Source organism: Carassius carassius, chromosome 4 (assembly GCF_963082965.1).
Source record: "Carassius carassius chromosome 4, fCarCar2.1, whole genome shotgun sequence".
Classification (NCBI taxonomy): domain Eukaryota; kingdom Metazoa; phylum Chordata; class Actinopteri; order Cypriniformes; family Cyprinidae; genus Carassius; species Carassius carassius.
Genome location: NC_081758.1, coordinates 38,440,330 through 38,460,441, shown reverse-complemented (window position 1 = coordinate 38,460,441; position 20,112 = coordinate 38,440,330). Strand labels below are relative to the sequence as shown.

Genomic DNA, 20,112 nt, shown 5'->3' with positions numbered 1-20,112 from the left:
TTCTATGGAATAAGAACTATCACTGAATGGTTCTTTGGGGAAAATAGTTCTTCTGTGGCAAAATTGAGAAAAAAGAGAGTAGTGTCATTCATTTGCATGTAAAAAATGCAATTTGCACAACACATTTACAGTCTTGCAGGCCGTTTCTTAAAGGGATAGTTCACCCAAAATAAAAATTACCTCATGATTTACTCACCCTCAAGCCATCTTAGGTGTATATTTAGTTATATTAAAAGTTATATTAAAAAATGTCCTGGCTCTTCCAAGCTTTAAATTGGCAGTGAATAGTGGTTGAGATTTGGAAGTAAAATTATGATGTAGGACGTAGGCGTAGAGTAAAACAAATGCATCAGTTCTCTTCAGAAGGCTTTTATTAACCCCTGGAGCAATTAAGTTCTTTGTAGTCTTATGCACTTTATTTTGCTTCAAAATCTCTACACCCATTCACTGCAATTCTAACGCTTGGAAGAGCCAGGATATAACTCCAACTGTAGTCGTCTAACAGAAGAAAGTGACTTACACCTAGGATGGCTTGAGGGTAAGTAAATCATGGGGTAATTTTCATATTTGGGTGAATTATCCCTTTAAGGTTAGAATACATGACTTTTGCCCAGATTTTTGCCCTGATTTACAGTCTGGACAAGTTGATGCTAGTTACAGAAAATCAGAGCCAATCTGCAGATTGGAGTTGACAGACTTCATAAAATATTGCATAGTGTATGATGTTTACAGACTGATTAAGCTTCAGACTATGATTTCATATTTTAAATCCATATCTTAAGCTGATTGTAGAACACACAATGTCATGTGTTTGTTGTGTATTCCAGCCTTTAGTGCTTGTTGTAGGGAATGCACTAGACTTCCTGGTCTGCCGTACTTTACTGAAACTTTTTCATTTTTCTGTGATCCAGACACCTGAATCGACCTGAATCGACCTGAAAACTGCTGAAAATGCACTCGTCTACACCGAATCTGGACATAGTTTCTCCATCATTTGATGAATAACTGCTGCCATGATTGCTAGAAAACATACATAAACGTAATTTTTTTAAATAAAAAGATCAATTTACCACCCACCGAAAGCAAAGTCGACAGTTCCAGGCAGATAGTGCTAAATAATGCATATTATAATTAGCCAAATATAAATAGAAAGGATGCATGTTTGTGCTAAAAAAAAAGAAAAAGACTTGCGGGTGGTTAGCGAATAAGGCCATTTAGTGAATTCGCCCCAGTTTTTTTGCATAACATATAGTCAAGTTCATGCTGTATATACAGATAGCATCTTAAAAAGTCCATAAAAAAAAAACATGAGAGGATTACGTGCATAAAATATCCCACAGCTGCTGCGAACTCTGCCAGAGAACAATGGAAGTGAAAAGAGGAGGCAGAAGGGACAATGGGGAGAACTGCTTTGGGGTCACCTCTAGGTAATGTTCCTTTAGTGTGACCAGTTGGACAGCTTGCGTGGGTGCTGTATTTGGCTCTCATAGAGTGACAGTGTGACAGAGCCTCCATATGGAGAGAACAGCTGAGGATGCAATTGTGTTAGGACCCAACAGAGCAGCATTCCTTCATTTCATCAGCAATCCATCCATCCATTCTTTTCTTCATTTGGCCTACACTCTCACTGCCTCTGGAAAGGCCCGGGTCAGGTAGAAATAAGTACAGATGGAGGTTCAGTTCTGTATCCTGCCTCATGTGAATAAAATCTGATCAGTGGATGCTGAGCAATGAGAGAATCAATTTTGTTATAATACCCATCCTAAATGGGCCATATTCTAGATGTTTGTATTATTGTGAATTTATGATTTTTTTTTTTTTTTTCAATTACAAATCTATGAATGTAATTGCATTAGAAAACATATCAAACCAAGTTACATCTGCAAACAAATGCTTCTCTGAAAACAAAAGTCTATTTTCTAATGGCGCGTTTCCACCGAGTGGTACGGTACGGTACGGGTCGGGTCGGTACCCTTTTTATTTGCGTTTCTACTGCCAAAAGTTGAGAATGGTACCAAAAAACCGAACCGTACCGTACCACTTTTTGGGTACCCTTCCGTTGGGGTACCTAGCACAGTGGAACGGTACTAAAGGGTGGAGCTAGACTCACTGCAGAACGTTGATTGGTTGACAGAGAATCGTCATTTGCGCGTTATCACTACTTTCTGGAATACACCATGCCTATCAAGTAAGGGTACTGTTGGCGGTGGAAACGCTAGCCAAATCATGGTTAACAGACCCGACCCGTACCGACCCGTACCGACCCGTACCGTACCGTACCACTCGGTGGAAACGCACCATAAGACATTTTTTTTTCCCATTGACTTTTATTAAACTGGCGATTTGGTAATTTTTAGTGGATGCATGAAGTCAGTTTTCTTCAATTAAACATTAATATTGTAAAATATTATTACAAAAAAAAAAGTTCTATGTAAGTATTTTTTAAAACATAATTTATTCCTGACCTCAAGAAAAATTATTATTAATATTATTATTATCAATGTTGGAAGCAATTGTGCTGCTTAATTATTTTGCACAAATTTTATATATTTTGAATCTTTAATAGGTTGAAAAAGTTCAAAAGAACAGCAATTATTTGAAACAAAAAATATTTTGTAACATTATTGATGTCTTTAGCGTCAAGTTCTCTCAATTTAATTCTTAATAAAGGATTAAGAATTTTTTACTGACCCAAAACCTTTTAACATTTTTGTAGTGCATATATTTTATGTAAACCCAAACAATCTTATTTTTTGTTAAATATGTTGCTTGAAAAATTAAAAAAAATTATCTTTCAAATAAATGCCTCTTAGTTTGATATTTTCTATCTAATGCAATGCCATATGTTGCAATATGTTTTAATGACTATATCTAATGAAATGCTGCTATATTTTAAGTTTCGTATCAAACTTATTAAATGATTGAATGATTAAAATCCCCAAATGCTGACACTATAAGTGCACATGAACTGTGGAGAGAAAAAGGCATAGGCTTATTTCTGTAAATAAAATTGTGTTGGTCCCCTGACTGACAAAAGCAGAGAAGCAGTGAGGGGTGAAAACACGGGTGCTGAGAGGGGGACAGAGAGGGACCCACCCAAAGGCAAAGACATCAGACTGTTTGGAGAAAGGAAGCTGGTTTTCTGCAGTCTCTGGGGAGAGCTGACGGATGAGCTCAGGAGCGAGATGACACAGCCAGCCGCTTGGGATCCGCAGCTTATCCTTTCTCCTACTGGAGAGAAAGAGACACAGAAGACGATGAAGTTTAAAACATGATCAATCACAACACACAAATTGAGTTTCTCAACATTTCTGAGTTAGATTTATTTGTACCTCATTAAAAAGGTCAGAAAACAAACTAAAAGATCATTATACTGACAATCCTGTACAAGAAATACAATAGAGCCAAGCAACTATTAGTCTCCCATAATCAGACTATTGACAGTCTAGTCCACAAATAAGACCTCTTTTTGAACTTGTGTCCCCCTAAATGCAATTAGATCAAATGAAGAACAATTGGAGGGTTTTGGTCTTTTCTTTGTTTTTCAAAATGTTCTCCTCAGAAAAATAATGTAGAATTATCATATTCTGTAGAGTTTAAGATTTCAGCAGTGTCTGCCAGCAAAAATCAAAGATTTCTTTATGGACTCAAAACGTTTCTTATAAAATTGTCCTGAATGATCAGAGCTGCAAAGTTCCTCGTTATTTTTTTGAAGATCTATACTCTTATTGTTTCAACAGTTTGTCTATATTTATTTCTAAATCAATTATTTATTTCTTTTTAAAAACAAAGACTGAATGGCAAGAAACTCAAACTACTAGCAGTTTTTTATTCTTCTCAGAAGTACACAATGTAGCAGAGTCTGGGAACTTGTAAACACAACTTTGTTTCCCAACGGACCGATTAAAAACCTGTGAACTCTCTACAATGATAAAGTAGTCACGTCCTTCTCAAGTGTCAGACATGGATTTGAAAGTGGTCTATCACTGACAAAATAGAGCGGTTTCAGCTTGACTGAGTCCCTAATCCAAGTAAAAACAAATTCACTCACCCATGATGCTGTAGTGTGTGTGTGTGTGTGTGTGTGTGTGTATATATATATATATACTGTATCTCCAAACAAGGGTCGAAAATTAAAGGGCTCAGCAAAAAAATGCCATCGAAATGAAAAAAATACACCCCCAATATTGGGAACAAAAAGCTATTTGTTCATTTATATCTTGATTATTTTCTTTACTCCCTTAATGTGCTATTTACAGTATGCATACATTCATAATACTATTAATAATTATTAATATTAATAATAATAATAATAATAATATTGTATACCATTACAATTTTAGAAATAAAATATTTTCAAATAACACTTTTATAAGTAACAACCTATATAATTATGCATTCAGATGAAACTATGTCATTTAGACATATTAAAACAGGATATGGTTTTATATAGTAAAAAAAAAAAATATATATATATTGCCCCTTAATAAAAAAAATAAAAAAAATAAATAAATAAAAGTAATAATAATAAAAATAAACAGTGCTCCAGACCAAGAAACAATAACAACAGAAAACTTTTGTTAAATTAGATCATGTTATGTTACATCAAGATCACAAAAGACAGAGAGGAGAAAAAGGTCCTTGAGCTCTTAGGGCATCCATAGCATTAAACCCACTATTGTCTGACATCTGGGCGACCCACCAGACTGCCCAGAGTAAATTTCCAATGACTTCATCTCTCAAAAAGACTCAAACCCACACAAACCCTCATAAACAAACCTTGACATTTCATGATGCCTCAGTACGAGTACGTTCACAGCCTCAATAGCCTCTCGTACCTGCTAGATGTTGCCTTACATGTATGTGGTCTTTCAAACAGCACCAAATCCCAGAATATTCAGATCTTATTACAATACCCAGTCATGTCTTGAGTCATAATACATAACTAATGTAAAATCGTGTTATTGAGAGCCAGACTTGTGCTTTACAGATAAACAATTCATAATTATGCTAGAGCCTGCACGTCCCTGACAGTCTGAAAAAAAATGTGCTGCTCCCAAATACTATCCCTTCCTAATAACTTTTGATAATAATTCACATGGCTGTGGAGGTTTGGAAGAGGGCTGATCAGAACGGCAACAGTGAGCCGATCCAGGAGACTTGATCAACAATGGCTGCAATGTAAACCTGTCGCTGTGGAGATGCCGTCTTTTTCCCGGTAATTACTGCCAACATACGTAAACACACTTGTGCAAAATCAGCCTCATAATCAGATGAACTGATGGGTACGGGTGTTTGTAATATTGCTCCATCGGGGATGTTGATTTACTGCTTGCAATGCCAATGAAAACATTTTCAAAGAGACACGACACGCAAACACAAACGGGACGAGGGCCAAAACAGCATCAACATCATCACGGTCATCAGCAGTGGCAAACGCTTCATGTTGCACAAGATAATTTACTCTCATTTTCAGCACTTTCAAAGCCAAAGACTTCATTAAACATCTTATTATGCAAATAAACATACATTTAAAACAAAGAGGTCAAATTTCTTAATTAAATTTGTGTTTCAGGGCTGTTGATTGACAAATGCAAGAACTGAATACTGTTAAGACAATGCTTAAACTCACTAAACTTGACAAGACCATTTTCAGAAAAAAAAGACATTTTTGCTTGTCGTTTATCATATTTCCCTCAATCTCATTACTATAGTGCTGAAAAAAATATTTTAAAGATAAAAGTATCAAATAATATAGTTATTAAATGGCAAAGTGTGTTAACATCATGTCAGTATTAAATTAAAGTATACTAACATGACATTATATTTAAAATAATTAATCAAATGTATAATATTTCCTTCATTCTCATTACTGTAATGCTGGAATAAAATATACGAATGTAAAAAATTCTAAAATTATATAATTACTCAAATATGGCAATGTGTGTATACATCACTGCAGTATTAAATTATTATTATTATTTTTTTTAGGGTTAGGGTTAAATGCAGATTTTTTGGTGCAATGTCATATACTGTACACGAGGACATGTCCTCTCATAACCCTTCCCTTTGCCCTAAGAAACATATTCAGAATTGACAATGGTTGAGATATATGAAGCATATGAAGCTTTACAAAAAACAAATCAAACGTCTACAGCTCTTCACGCAATTCAGCGGCCTTGCCTGGAGGAAGGAATATCTTTGAGTTCATTCAGCCATAAAGTAGAGGATGTTTCCTCTTCATACATCACAAGAGCGCAACAAAACGCATACATCAGACACCCTTTTCATGGATTTTCCTGTTCAAAGAAGTGTGGCGTTAATAGTCTGTTCAAAGTCTTTGTCTCTTGAAAGGAGACAGGAATATATATACAGAGGTCTAAATCTGAAAAGACTGTGGTATTCAATTAAGGTTGTGGAGTTGTCATATGCAGAAAATATAGCTGTTTAATACTTCAGTACTGTTCTGAGACAGATTTTGTGCTTTTTTCCTCATGTTGTGTATTATGACACCCAATCACAAATCATTTTACACCAAAAGCCTCATCCACATCATATATACAGGCAGAATTAAATTAAATACTTGGAGAAAAAGGCATTAAAATATAATTAATTCAATATGCTTAAGACTGAATATTGATTGGGATTTAAACTGAAATGAAGTAACCCTAAGGGAAAAGCGTGGTCAATTAAATTGATATTTACCCAAAAATATCAGTCAGAATTCACTCAATCCTCATGTGAACGGAAATGCTCCTAGCATCAAGCTTGATTTCATGCATTGCTGCTTTCTGAAATGTGCAACATTAAAGGGATAGTTCAAACAAAAATGAAAATTCCATCATCATATTTATTTTTCGTACATACTCTTATAAACAATGGTTCTTTATTGGCATCTATCCATGAAGAACCTTTAACATATCTGGAGTGTTTCTATTGCACAAAAGTTTCTTTATAGGCAAAAAAGTTTCTTTAGATTTTTTAAATATTCTTCACACTACAAAAATAATGGATTTTTTTAAGAACTGTCCACTGAAAGGTTCTCTGGGGAACCAGAAATTGTCTCGTCACTGTCAGACTCAGTTATCACTCATCATTCAAAACCCCTTTTTGGAACCTTTATTTTTAAAGGTGAAAATCAAGTTTTTAACATTGTTTACATCTGTCTGCTCTTTTTTTTATTTATGCTGAAAGACAAACCACATGATAATGCATCAGTTTACACCTTTGCTAAGCATTTTCTCCTCAAAACTGCACTTCTGCAAAGACAGTCATAAAAATATTGTTTTGAAACCGTCTGTTTCCTACCCCCACAAACATTTAACCAATCACGTCAACCTGCAGGGCAGGGCTTTTCATATCAGTAGTAAAGTTTTTATGTGTTAGGATGTTGATTTTTAGATGGTAGCTTTCTGAGATGGCGAATGGGAACATGATTTGTGTGGCATTAGCAAAACGTTCTCACTGACTGATAAAGTAGTGAAGCCAAAATCTAATGATATCAATTAACGTTATGTGTCCAATGTTGTAAAGAGTGATACATAAAATGCATTACCATTCTGATACATTAACTTGTAGATGACCCTGTATAATTAACCCTCTTCCTCTTCTTCTTGAGAATCCCCCTTTAAAATAATCAGATTTTGTTGCTTTGCAGACTGAAATGAAGACGGACACAGTTTGCTTTTTCCAGCTGTATTTACTCAGCGCAACTTATAACATCTAACTGAATGACCAAAATGTCAGCATACCACCAACATACCTTCTCAATAGCGCACAAAGACACTGGCACTGTCAAAAGATCTCAGGGATAAAGTTGTAGACAGGAGATGGATACAAAAAAATGTCAAAGGCTTTATCAATGCCTAGAAGCACAGTGAAGTCTATTATTAAGAAGTGGAAGATATTTGTTACAACACAAACCCTCCCTGGATCAGGATGTCCCCCAAACTGGATGAAAGAGCCAGGAGAAAACTGGTCAGAGAGGCAACCAAGAGGCCTACAGCAACTCTGAAGCAGCTGCAGGAGTTTATGACAAAGAGTGGTCATTTTGTGCATGTGACAACAACATCACAAATTCTTAAGAAAAAAGCCATTGCTCAAGAAAAGCCACATGCTGTCATGACTGAGCTTTGCCAAAACGCTTCTGATTCTAAGGCAGATGAGACTAAAACCTCAACACCAGATAATATGTCTGACAGAAATCCAATGCAGCTCTCCGTCAAAATAACAGCATTCCTCCAGTAAAGCGTGGAGGTTATGATATCTTGTTATGAGCGTGTTTCTCTGCAGCAGAGACTGGAGCAATTGTCAGGATAGAAGAAAAAATGGACAGGGCAAAATACCATAAAATTCTTGAGGAAATTCTGCTGCCCTCTGCCAGAAAGTTGTCAGTGAGTAGGTTTCATTTCAACCCAAAGCACACCATAGTTGAAGGAATTGAAAATCTGTGGAATGACTTAAAGACTCCAGTCCACAAACCATCACATTTTACTGAACTTGAGCAGTTCTGCAAAGAAGTCTAGATGTACAATGTTAGTAGAGAAATATCGCAACATACTAAAGGCTATAATTAAATTAAAAGGTGGTTCAACAAAACACTGACACATAAGCGGGTAATCCTTTTTCCAATTCAGTGATGGTTTTTTTGTTTTTTAAAGGGGGGTGATTCTTTTCTATACCCACTGTATGTGAACTCTTCTTTCTAAATATGAATAACTGGCTGAAAAAAGCAACAATTTTCATCTATTCCTATTTTTGCAGTGCATTGAAATTAGATTGCTAGAGGGAGTTCCCCCTATAAAAGTTCCTGACGTCCTCTCAAATGCCTGTGTGATGATAACAACATCTGCTGCTCCTTCAACTCACTGAAGCAGACATTCATCAGGAACCATGAGAACACTGAAGGTGAACCTGGATTAAGCACTGTAGCCCACACTCTAATAATTACAGGCTTTGATTTTTAATAAGCAGTTCTGAAAGTCATTATGGAATTTAAAGACGTTATTAATGGCCTGCCACATGTATCGTGTGATGGGTTGTGCATTTGTTACTCTTCTACTGGAGACACAGAGAGAGAAAGGTACATTTGTCTACCATATTTACCACTAAAAGGTGCATAGTAGTACTGTAAGGTACAGTACATACTGTATCAAAACTCTAAGGTACTAATATGCACCTTTTAAGGGTACAAAGTCAAGGATACAAAGTTTTTGCTTCAAGCGAAAAGCTGTTGTACACATAAAGGTACCGTTATTTTCCCTTTTTTTTCTTCTGGCAGTATAGACAGCATTTTACAACATCACAGGCACACTCCTAAAGGCAAGGCTTTTTCAAAAGGTAGGCCACAACATCATGTTGCCTGCCTTATTTAGGCCAATATCTAAGGCATATCATAGTTCAATATAACATAAAAACATACCCATTATTTATATTTCTACAGGTTTTTATGTTTATTAGACTTCAGCATTAGCTTATCAACAGCAATAGTTTAGGAGACTTTATTTAAAAATGTAAACCCTTTCAATAGCTGACACTGAAAACTTTTCTACTTAAAGAGAAAAGAATACCATTACTTGAAATTGCAGGGAGTTGTGTGCTTGTGTGAATTTGGACCTACCTGCCTGCTTGTAGAACACCAGATATTGTGAACAGGCCAAAGTCGGTGATGACCACTTTCCCATTGTCATAAAATACATTCTTGGATTTCATATCTTTGTGAAGGATCCCTTTGGCATGTAGGTATCCCATGCCCTGAAAAAAAAGGTGTTAATGTAATTAGGTATACATGTTTTTAGTCTAATACAAATTTTATGTCTAGACTGTATTTTCTAATTCTAAGTACAGTTGTAAAACTATAAATGTCATTGTTGCATTTACTAATATGTATGAATTTCTTCCTTCCATAGATCTTTTATTTTGGTGCATGTTCCCAACTTGACGTTATAAGCGTCCCAAACTCAGAGCAGATGGAGAGATGAGTTTGTGTGATGTGGCAGCGAACTGAGCTGCTCTGAAACACTAAGAGCACTGAATGATGAGCTGCTCACTTATAAAAGAACACAGTGCCGTGCTTCACTCTGAAACACCCTCTGCATGTATTTAATTCAATTGCAGCTTTTGTGATTTGATAATAATCATGTGATTTCTGTTTTATTCCATTTAATTGTGCAGCCCTAAATGTAATCACATGCTGTATATGTGAAGGCTTCAAAACACTGACATGTTTCCCAAAATGACTGCTATACACGTGAATCAATTTTAGCTGACATTTAGCGAATTCATCACATTGACTTCACATCAATTACTCTCACCTTCACCATCTCTTGTGCAATTTGTCTAGTCTTGTTGACGTCGAGAACAACTTTTGCATCTCGAATCACTGAGTAGAGGGTCCTGCCCTTACACAAACTACAACAGAAGAACAAAAAACACATATTAGACTTCAGTAGCAACCATAATATCAAAATATGACCAGCAATTCTTCAGCTATTTGTGCAGATTGTGAGTTTTCAAAACAATCTTAGCATCACAGGTTTACATAGATTCAGTGTATAAAACAACTCATTCAAATATGAATCTATTTGAAACATATGAATATTTTAAATATACAAATATGAATATACATTACACAATTTTTACAATTCATGGGCAAACATACTTGAAGTGCTAAAGGCAAAAGCAATTCAAATAAAATGAAATAATATCACAAGAATGATTATTGTTGTGCATGAGAGTACTAACTGGTATTGGTCATAATTAAGTTTGCAATTATGAATGCATTTAACAGTATGTAAAAAAAATCATGATTGCAATCTAGCTTGTTGATGAAGAATAGCAATAAAGCCTGTCATATGATGAGCATCTATCCTAGCATCTACCCTTGTGCAACCAGTATTTGTTCACAGATCACCCCTCATTTGAACCTACAACCTACATTTTCATATAACATATGTTAGGACAAGACTGATACATGTTCATACTCAAGCATGCTGTTTTGAATTTATATCCAAGCAAATGTGAGCACTGTCACTTGGAGGACTAATGATGCTGAATGAGCCATGAACTTCACCTCTGCAGGAATGAGGAGAAAGACACCCCTCCAACTCCCTGACATCTGAGCTCCTACTGTGCCACCTGACAAAAACGTCTGCGTTTTTCCCCGGGCTGCCCTCTTCCTCCATTTATACATATTCATAATGCCATCAGGGTACGAGGCCCATTTTTAGCATCACTCTGGCCTTTTGGCCTTATTCAGTGTGGGATCCTTCAAATGTGTGATACCCAAATGCAAATGCTAAACTCTGTATATATGCCGTCAGTACAGAAATTTGTCGCATACATCACGTTTCAACTGTTAACACTAATAATTGTCAAGACAGACTATTCCAAATAATGACAGCCTCTGACATTCTGCTGCAATTATGTTGTACACACTGAATTTGTGAACAAAAAGCCAAACTGTTATTCCTCACTGCAGGGGTGATATGAAAAACAATCAATGCATAATCACTCACGACAATGTGAAGACACACAATCAATATTTATTTCAATATTTATTCATTTCCTTTATTTATTTTTAAGAAAGAGGGTAATTTCTAGCAATTATATCTCAATTAGTTTGTTTGAGCCTGCTGATTAGGGACTACGAATAAAACCAAGACTATGACTTATGTCTGTGTTAAATGAAATACAATTAATTAAAATCATGCACCATAATTAGTGAGGAGTAGACATTTATATACATTTTTCTTTGGCAAATGAAAACTATTTGCAAGTAAGGTCAGAAAAATAAGCAAATCTGACAATTATTTAAAATTTTTACTAAAAATGAACTAAAAAAATGCTGAAAAAGTCAAAGCTATGTTTAAATATCGGCTAATATATTATTATTCATCATACAAATATATAATATTGTATTTTGTGTGTATTATATTATTAATATTAAAATGTAGAGATAGATAGATGCAATGACGCATCATTAAATTAATCAAAATTGACAGTAAACTATTTCAAATAATTGCTCTCCCTCTGAACTCTCCATTCATCAAAGAATGCAGATTTTTTTTATATAATATCATAATCAAAAATACATTTTAGATTATACATTGAATCATTAAAAAAGACTTCTATATTTACAACTTTATTTGATCTAAGAAACTAAAGCCTTTTATTCTAGAAAAATAAAATAAAAATAAATAAATGAATCCTCTGAATCTTTGGAATTAATCTTTTATTGGCCATGGCCATGCAGCACAGCATCTTTTTGCAGACAAGCTAACAGGAAGCACCAATTTGTGTGGCAGGAGGAAGGAAATAATATTGGCCATCTCCCATTCAGACAGGATGCTAAAGTAGTTCATGTTTTTCACAACACTCATTGTTCATATACTGACATGCCTTCTGAGAATTCTGAGAAGTGAAAAATTTCAGCCACTTATGTTTACATCTGTGGTCAAAGACATGTTGTTTTAAATTAGGCTGAAAGCAGGCACTTATGCAAACTATGAGGTCATGCTGATTAAAGAAGATCAGGAAAATATAGTCAACTTTAAGAAACAGTCATGAAGCTGGAGCTGTGGAGCTTACACATGCACTGTAAACACTGAATTGTGTACATTACCAAACTCTATTCAAGCTTACCTGGTGATGATGGCCAGATGAGGGGGTCTCATACACGCTCCCATGAACAGGACTACGTTTTCATGCCGCGTGTTCCTGTATGCCATCACCTCTCTTTTAAATGCTTTCAGCTGTTCTTCATTGTCTCTTTCAATGTCAATTAGCCGTATGGCCACTTCTCCATGCCAGCGTCCATGATAGACCTGTCCAAAGCGGCCTTTCCCGATCAGCTCTCCGATCTCCACCTGCTCCATGGGAATGTCCCACTCCTGCAGGAAGATGCTGGTCTGGCTGGCCTTACGTGGGAAGTTCCGTGCAGACAGTAGGGAGAGATTCATCTCCTCAAACTCATCCGCTGACCCCTCGGCCTCATCGTTGCCTTCCTCGTTCTGATAGATAGATAGGTAAATTATAAATATAACAGTAGAACCACAGACAGATGGATGGACAGATTCATATGTGGATGGATGGAGTAACAGATAGATAGAGAGACAGACAGAATGAAAGATAAAATGATGGAACGATAGATAAATAGTGACAGAATGGTAAAACGACGGACGGACGGACGGATAGATAGATAGATAGATAGATAGATAGATAGATAGATAGATAGATAGATAGATAGATAGATAGATAGATAGATAGATAGATAGATAGATAGATAGATAGATAGATAGATAGATAGATAGGACCTCAGACAGAGAATGACAGATAGACAGATCTATAGAATGAAAGAATGTTAGAGCAATGTAACTATGGCAAGATAGAACAAATGATAGAATGATAGAACAAATGATAGACATTTGTTATAGAAGCAGGATGACTCACATCAGATGTTGGTTCAACCTCAATTTGTAGCAAGGGGCTCACTTTGGTACTGTGTGAAGAGAGAGAAAGTGTGTTTGCTCAGAGAGGGTCATTTACTTCAGCAGAACTAACTAACGTTTCATTTTCAAGAACTGTATTCTAATTAAAATCCATTGTTTACTTTATGCCATCTGAAAGGATCACATAAAAAATCCTGCTTGTTCATCTTCATATTTTTAGCTTGTACAAAAGCGGTTCGCACAAGCTCTGTTTAGTGAGTTGGCTACATTTAACATCGTAAATGTAATGTAACCTCACATATTGCTAAGCTGTCTAATCAACATAAAATAAAAAGTAAAGATATACATTATGAAAAAGAATCCACTTTTAATTAAGACAAATCTATTTTCCATTAACACCTTTAGTATAAAATTAAGTTAAATTCAACCTGGATGACACTCAGTTACTGTTCATGTCTGTAGTAAGAAATTTATTTGTTAATACGTTTAATACCCTTGTTTGGATTGAAAAATATGGAAGGACAGTGCCAGAAGATCTATGAGTCCATTTATGCATTCATGCCAGTTAGCAGTTTTACCCTACAGCTGTCAAACAGCTCATTTCAGCTGCATTATGATACTCTATAATGAAATACATACTGCTAATACTATATACTATAATACTGCTAATACTAAATACTATACTGTCTAAGAACTACAGAAATTTTAATCCAGTTTTAAAAGGTTTTTTTTTTCTTTGTAGTTAATGCATCTTGATTCAGTTATTGAAATATTGAATTATTCTTTATGGGTCTTCGAGTTTTTTATTTTAACATCCATGGATATGACTGACATCATCACTGTAGCGTAACCTCAAGCCCCACGTTTGGCTAAAGTTTATGTATGTGTGTGTGTGTGTGTGACTTGTCTTCAGTCACATCAGCTTTTGCAAATATTTTTGCTCTAATAATTCTGTAATCTAAAATGCTCATATTTGCCATAAATAGACACAAGCCATGGCGAAACTGTCCGACATGTCTGTGGCCTTTCACATTGGCATCACTCTAAATACAAACAAACACACATAGTACAGAATAGAACATGACATTTCAGACACATTTGTATGTTAATAAACAATGTTAAATGGTCTTGGCATCTCATTATAAGTGACACAAAAGAGATAACACATTTAACAGTTTTTGACCTCCATCTAAAGGAGCAAGAGAGCATCATAACTACATTTTATGCTACTATCTTTAAAAAGATTCATAATACTGTAACAAATGTATTGCTTATTGTTAGATAGAGAGATAATTAAGAGCAATTAAGAGATAATAGAGATAATTGATCACCATTGATTTACATGCATTTGCACTTTAGTTCAAAATCCCAGTGAGATGTTTTGTTGTTTATGACCTAATACTGATTTGGAACACTCTATATAGACAGACTGATGTCATCATTAAATGAATCCTAAAATGTCAAATCAACATAAACTCACATACACATAAATACACACGCACTTACCCAGGCTCAGACAGAACAGGATGTAGAATGACTTGAGGGGCCCTGGTGGGAACCTCAGGGGCCACATCTACAAAGAGAAAGAGTGAGACAGTAAGTCACAAGGCAGAGATGAGAAAGAAAATGACAATTTTTAAAAGAGTGTATTTTTATAGACTAAGTTCATCAAAACATGCAGGAGAACTGCTGAGAAACAGAAGCTGCTTATACTGAAAAGACTGACGTAGAACCATACAGCACCATACAGACTTTATTAAAGAGTTTGGTGATTTTACATCTGAGTTAGTTCTGGCTACAGATAAAGTTTTAATAGTTGGTGATTTTTAATATCCATGTTGATAATGAAAACGATGCATTGGGATCAGCATTTATAGACATTCTGAACTCTATTGGTGTTAGACAACACGTTTCAGGACCTACTCATTGTCGAAATCATACTCTAGATTTAATACTGTCACATGGAATTGATGTTGATGGTGTTGAAATTATTCAGCCAAGTGATGATATCTCAGATCATTATTTAGTTCTTTGCAAAATTCATATAGCCAAAATTGTAAATTCTACTTCTTGTTACAAGTATGGAAGAACCATCACTTCTAACACATAAGACTGCTTTTTAAGTTATCTTCCTGATGTATCCAAATTCCTTAGCATATCCAAAACCTCAGAACAACTTGATGATGTAACAGAAACTATGGACTCTCTCTTTTCTAGCACTTTAAATAAAGTTGCTCCTTTACGCTTAAGGAAGGTTAAGGAAAACAGTTTGACACCATGGTATAATGAGCATACTCGCACCCTAAAGAGAGCAGCCCGAAAAATGGAGCGCAGCTGGAGGAAAACAAAACTAGAGGTATTTCGTATTGCTTGGCGGGAAAGTAACATATCCTACAGAAAAGCATTAAAAACTGCTAGATCCGATTACTTTTCTTCTCTTTTAGAAGAAAACAAACATAACCCCAGGTATTTATTCAATACAGTGGCTAAATTAACGAAAAATAAAGCCTCAACAAGTGTTGACATTTCCCAACACCACAGCAGTAATGAGTTTATGAACTACTTTACTTCTAAAATCGATACTATTAGAGATAAAATTGCAACCATTCAGCCGTCAGCTACAGTATCACATCAGACAGTGCACAATAGACCCCCTGAGGAACAGTTCCACTCATTCTCTACCATAGGAGAGGAAGAATTGTATAAACTTGTTAAATCATCTAAACCAACAACATGTATGTTAGACCCTATACCATCTAAGCTCCTAAAAGAGGTGCTTCCAGAAGTCATAGATCCTCTTCTGACTATTATTAATTCCTCATTGTCATTAGGATATGTCCCCATAACTTTCAAACTGGCTGTTATTAAGCCTCTCATCAAAAAACCACAACTTGACCCCAAAGAACTAGTTAATTATAGACCAATCTCGAATCTCCCTTTTCTGTCCAAGATACTAGAAAAGGTGGTATCCACACAATTATATTCCTTCTTAGAGAAAAATGGTATATGTGAGGATTTCCAGTCAGGATTTAGACCGTATCATAGTACTGAGACTGCTCTTCTTAGAGTTACAAATGATCTGCTCTTATCATCTGATCGTGGGTGTATCTCTCTATTAGTTTTATTGGATCTTAGTGCTGCGTTTGACACAATTGACCACAACATTCTTTTGCATAGACTTGAATACTTTGTTGGCATCAGTGGAAGTGCATTAGCATGGTTTAAATCGTACTTATATGACTGCCATCAGTTCGTAGCAGTGAATGAAGATGTATCCTATCGATCACAAGTGCAGTATGGAGTACCTCAAGGCTCAGTACTAGGGCCGCTACTCTTCACGCTTTATATGTTACCCTTGGGAGATATCATCAGGAAACATGGTGTTAGCTTTCACTGTTGTGCTGATGATACTCAGCTCTATATTTCTTCGCAGCCCGGTGAAACACACCAATTTGAAAAACTAATGGATTGCATAGTCGATATAAAAAACTGGATGACGAGTAATTTCTTACTGCTAAATTCTGAAAAAACAGAGGTGTTAATTATAGGTCCTAAAAACTCTGCTTGTAATAACCTAGAACACTGTCTAAGACTTGATGGTTGCTCTGTCAATTCTTCGTCATCAGTTAGGAACCTAGGTGTGCTACTTGATCGCAATCTTTCCTTTAGAAAGCCACGTTTCTAGCATTTGTAAAACTGCATTTTTCCATCTCAAAAATATATCTAAATTACGGCCTATGCTCTCAATGTCAAATGCAGAAATGTTAATCCATGCATTTATGACCTCAAGGTTAGATTATTGTAATGCTTTATTGGGTGGTTGTTCTGCACGCTTAGTAAACAAACTACAGCTAGTCCAAAATGCAGCAGCAAGAGTTCTTACTAGAACCAGGAAGTATGACCATATTAGCCCGGTCCTGTCAACACTGCACTGGCTCCCTATCAAGCATCGCATAGATTTTAAAATATTGCTTATTACTTATAAAGCCCTGAATGGTTTAGCACCTCAGTATTTGAATGAGCTCCTTTTACATTATAATCCTCTACGTCCGCTACGTTCTCAAAACTCAGGCAATTTGATAATACCTAGAATATCAAAATCAACTGCAGGCGGCAGATCCTTTTCCTATTTGGCGCCCAAACTCTGGAATAACCTACCTAACATTGTTCGGGAGGCAGACACACTCTTGCAGTTTAAATCTAGATTAAAGACCCATCTCTTTAACCTGGCATACACATAACATACTAATATGCTTTTATTATCCAAATCCGTTAAAGGATTTTTAGGCTGCATTAATTAGGTAAACCGGAACCGGAAACACTTCCCATAACAACCTATGTACTTGCTACATCATTAGAAGAATGGCATCTACGCTAATATTTGTCTGTTTCTCTCTTGTTCCGAGGTCACCGTGGCCACCAGATCCAGTCTGTGTCCAGATCAGAGGGTCACTGCAGTCACCCGGAACCAGTACGTATCCAGACCAGATGCTGGATCAGCACCTAGAAAGGACCTCTACATCCCTGAAAGACAGCGGAGACCAGGACAACTAGAGCCCCAGATACAGATCCCCTGTAAAGACCTTGTCTCAGAGGAGCACCAGGACAAGACCACAGGAAACAGATGATTCTTCTGCACAATCTGACTTTGCTGCAGCCTGGAATTGAACTACTGGTTTCGTCTGGTCAGAGGAGAACTGGCCCCCCAACTGAGCTTGGTTTCTCCCAAGGTTTTTTTCTCCATTCTGTCACCGATGGAGTTTCGGTTCCTTGCCGCTGTCGCCTCTGGCTTGCTTAGTTGGGGACACTTCATCTACAGCGATATCGTTGACTTGATTGCAAATAAATGCACAGACACTATTTAACTGAACAGAGATGACATAACTGAATCCAATGATGAACTGCCTTTAACTATCATTTTTGCATTATTGACACTGTTTTCCTAATGAATGTTGTTCAGTTGCTTTGACGCAATGTATTTTGTTTAAAACGCTATATAAATAAAGGTGACATTGACATTGACATTGACATTGACGTAGAAACGATTTTTTTCTTAGAAAATTTTGTTTTCTTGTAAAAAAAAATACTCTGAGAATCTAAAAACAAATGTCATTAAAAAAAACACAATGTTGTACATGTGCCTACTACACAAACATCTAAAGCCATTCACTGCTGATTTTGATCAAAAATATTATTATTAGTTTTTGTAATAATTTAACATTATTTTATTCACCAAAGGACGCATTAAATTGATCAAAGTGACAGATAATACATTTTTAATGTTTATATTTCATATAAATGGGGTCTGAAAAAAAATCACTATTGCCCCAAAAATATTATGCAGCGCAACGATTTTCAGCCATTGATAAATAAGAAATGCCACTTGAGTGCCATATCAGCATATTAGAATGATTTCTGAGGGATCATGTGACACTGAAGACTGGAATAATGTTGCTGAAATATACAAAAATATATATCATGCTCTATTGTTAGGAAAGATGAAAACCTAGAGGATTCTAATTTAACAAACAATTTCTATTGAAAAACGAATGGTTTTGCCTAATGGGTAAAACTGGCTGTGTGTTCCCTGCTGAAAGGTACAATGGTGACTGATCTCAGCAGCTCAACTCTCATATATAAACTGCCAAAATTGGAGTCATAAGCCTTTATTCTAATCTATCAGGCTACCAACACAACATGGCTTTCCTCCCTCCACACATTCATCAAAAACATGCAGCAAGCTGAGTGCCTCCCACAGAATACAGGCACTCATCAGCCTTTATTTGCAGCGAGGCCTCGCCTTTAAAAGAACCATCATTAGAGAATACAGCATTGCATGGTTAAGAGACAACAAGAAGACGAGCAAAGAAGAAAGACAAGAGGGAGAGGGAGGAGTGTTGTTGCATCTCAAAGAAAAGATGGCTTTAAAAAAAAAGACATCAAAAAAGTTTGCCTCGGCATGTTGCATTGCATTATGGGTAGGGGTAATGACCAATTATGACACACTTACCAGGGAAGATGAACTGCTGCTTGTATTTGTAGAAATGAGATGCTGAGAAGAGCACAGGAGAGAAGCAGACAGAATTCAATAAAATCCAATACACCCCCAGATGCTTATTGGTCTGTGTTATTATTCTGCAGAATCCATCACAAAGCTGCATTTGCCATAAAAATAGCAACTTTTAGGATGCAGAATGGTCTAAAATTCTGAAACCACACTGAAAATCTGAGATTCAATGTATAATAAATTAATAAAACTGACAGAAATGAATACGTTTTATGATTTTGAAAAAGTACAAAGAAATGTTGATTTCCAATATTTAACATTTAAATATTCAAATATTTATATTTCTGCAGTCCCGTCACTAATCAAAGTTAGGATGTCATGTGAACTCTGGCACAGGATGTTTACAAACATTTACAAAAAAATTATTTGCAACTTGAGGAGTTCATGTCATTTTGACTGCTGCTTATATTATGCGCTGTCATAATTGAAAAGCGGGACATTCCAAACAGAACTCCAGACTACGATTTAACCCTCTGGAGAAATTGCAAATGCACCAGATTGCAAATGCACCAGAAAATAAAAAATGGAATGAGTGCAACAATTTAAAAATTGTGTGTGTGTCAGAATAGCTGTTAAGTCAGATATCATCTGATTAAA

At 35.9% G+C, this 20,112-nt stretch overlaps 1 protein-coding gene across 1 annotated transcript in view; it reads right to left on the bottom strand.

Moving 5' to 3' along the window:
- LOC132139996 (kinase suppressor of Ras 2-like) overlaps nt 1-20,112 on the bottom strand; it is a 103,071-nt gene that overhangs the window by 20,875 nt on the left and 62,084 nt on the right. The window contains exons 13-19 of the mRNA XM_059548741.1: nt 19,459-19,500; nt 14,955-15,021; nt 13,450-13,498; nt 12,643-13,010; nt 10,314-10,410; nt 9,620-9,753; nt 3,097-3,231 (exon numbers count right to left, since the gene is read on the bottom strand). Coding sequence (XP_059404724.1) covers nt 3,097-3,231; nt 9,620-9,753; nt 10,314-10,410; nt 12,643-13,010; nt 13,450-13,498; nt 14,955-15,021; nt 19,459-19,500 — 892 coding nt within the window. The remainder of the gene's footprint in view (nt 1-3,096; nt 3,232-9,619; nt 9,754-10,313; nt 10,411-12,642; nt 13,011-13,449; nt 13,499-14,954; nt 15,022-19,458; nt 19,501-20,112) is intronic.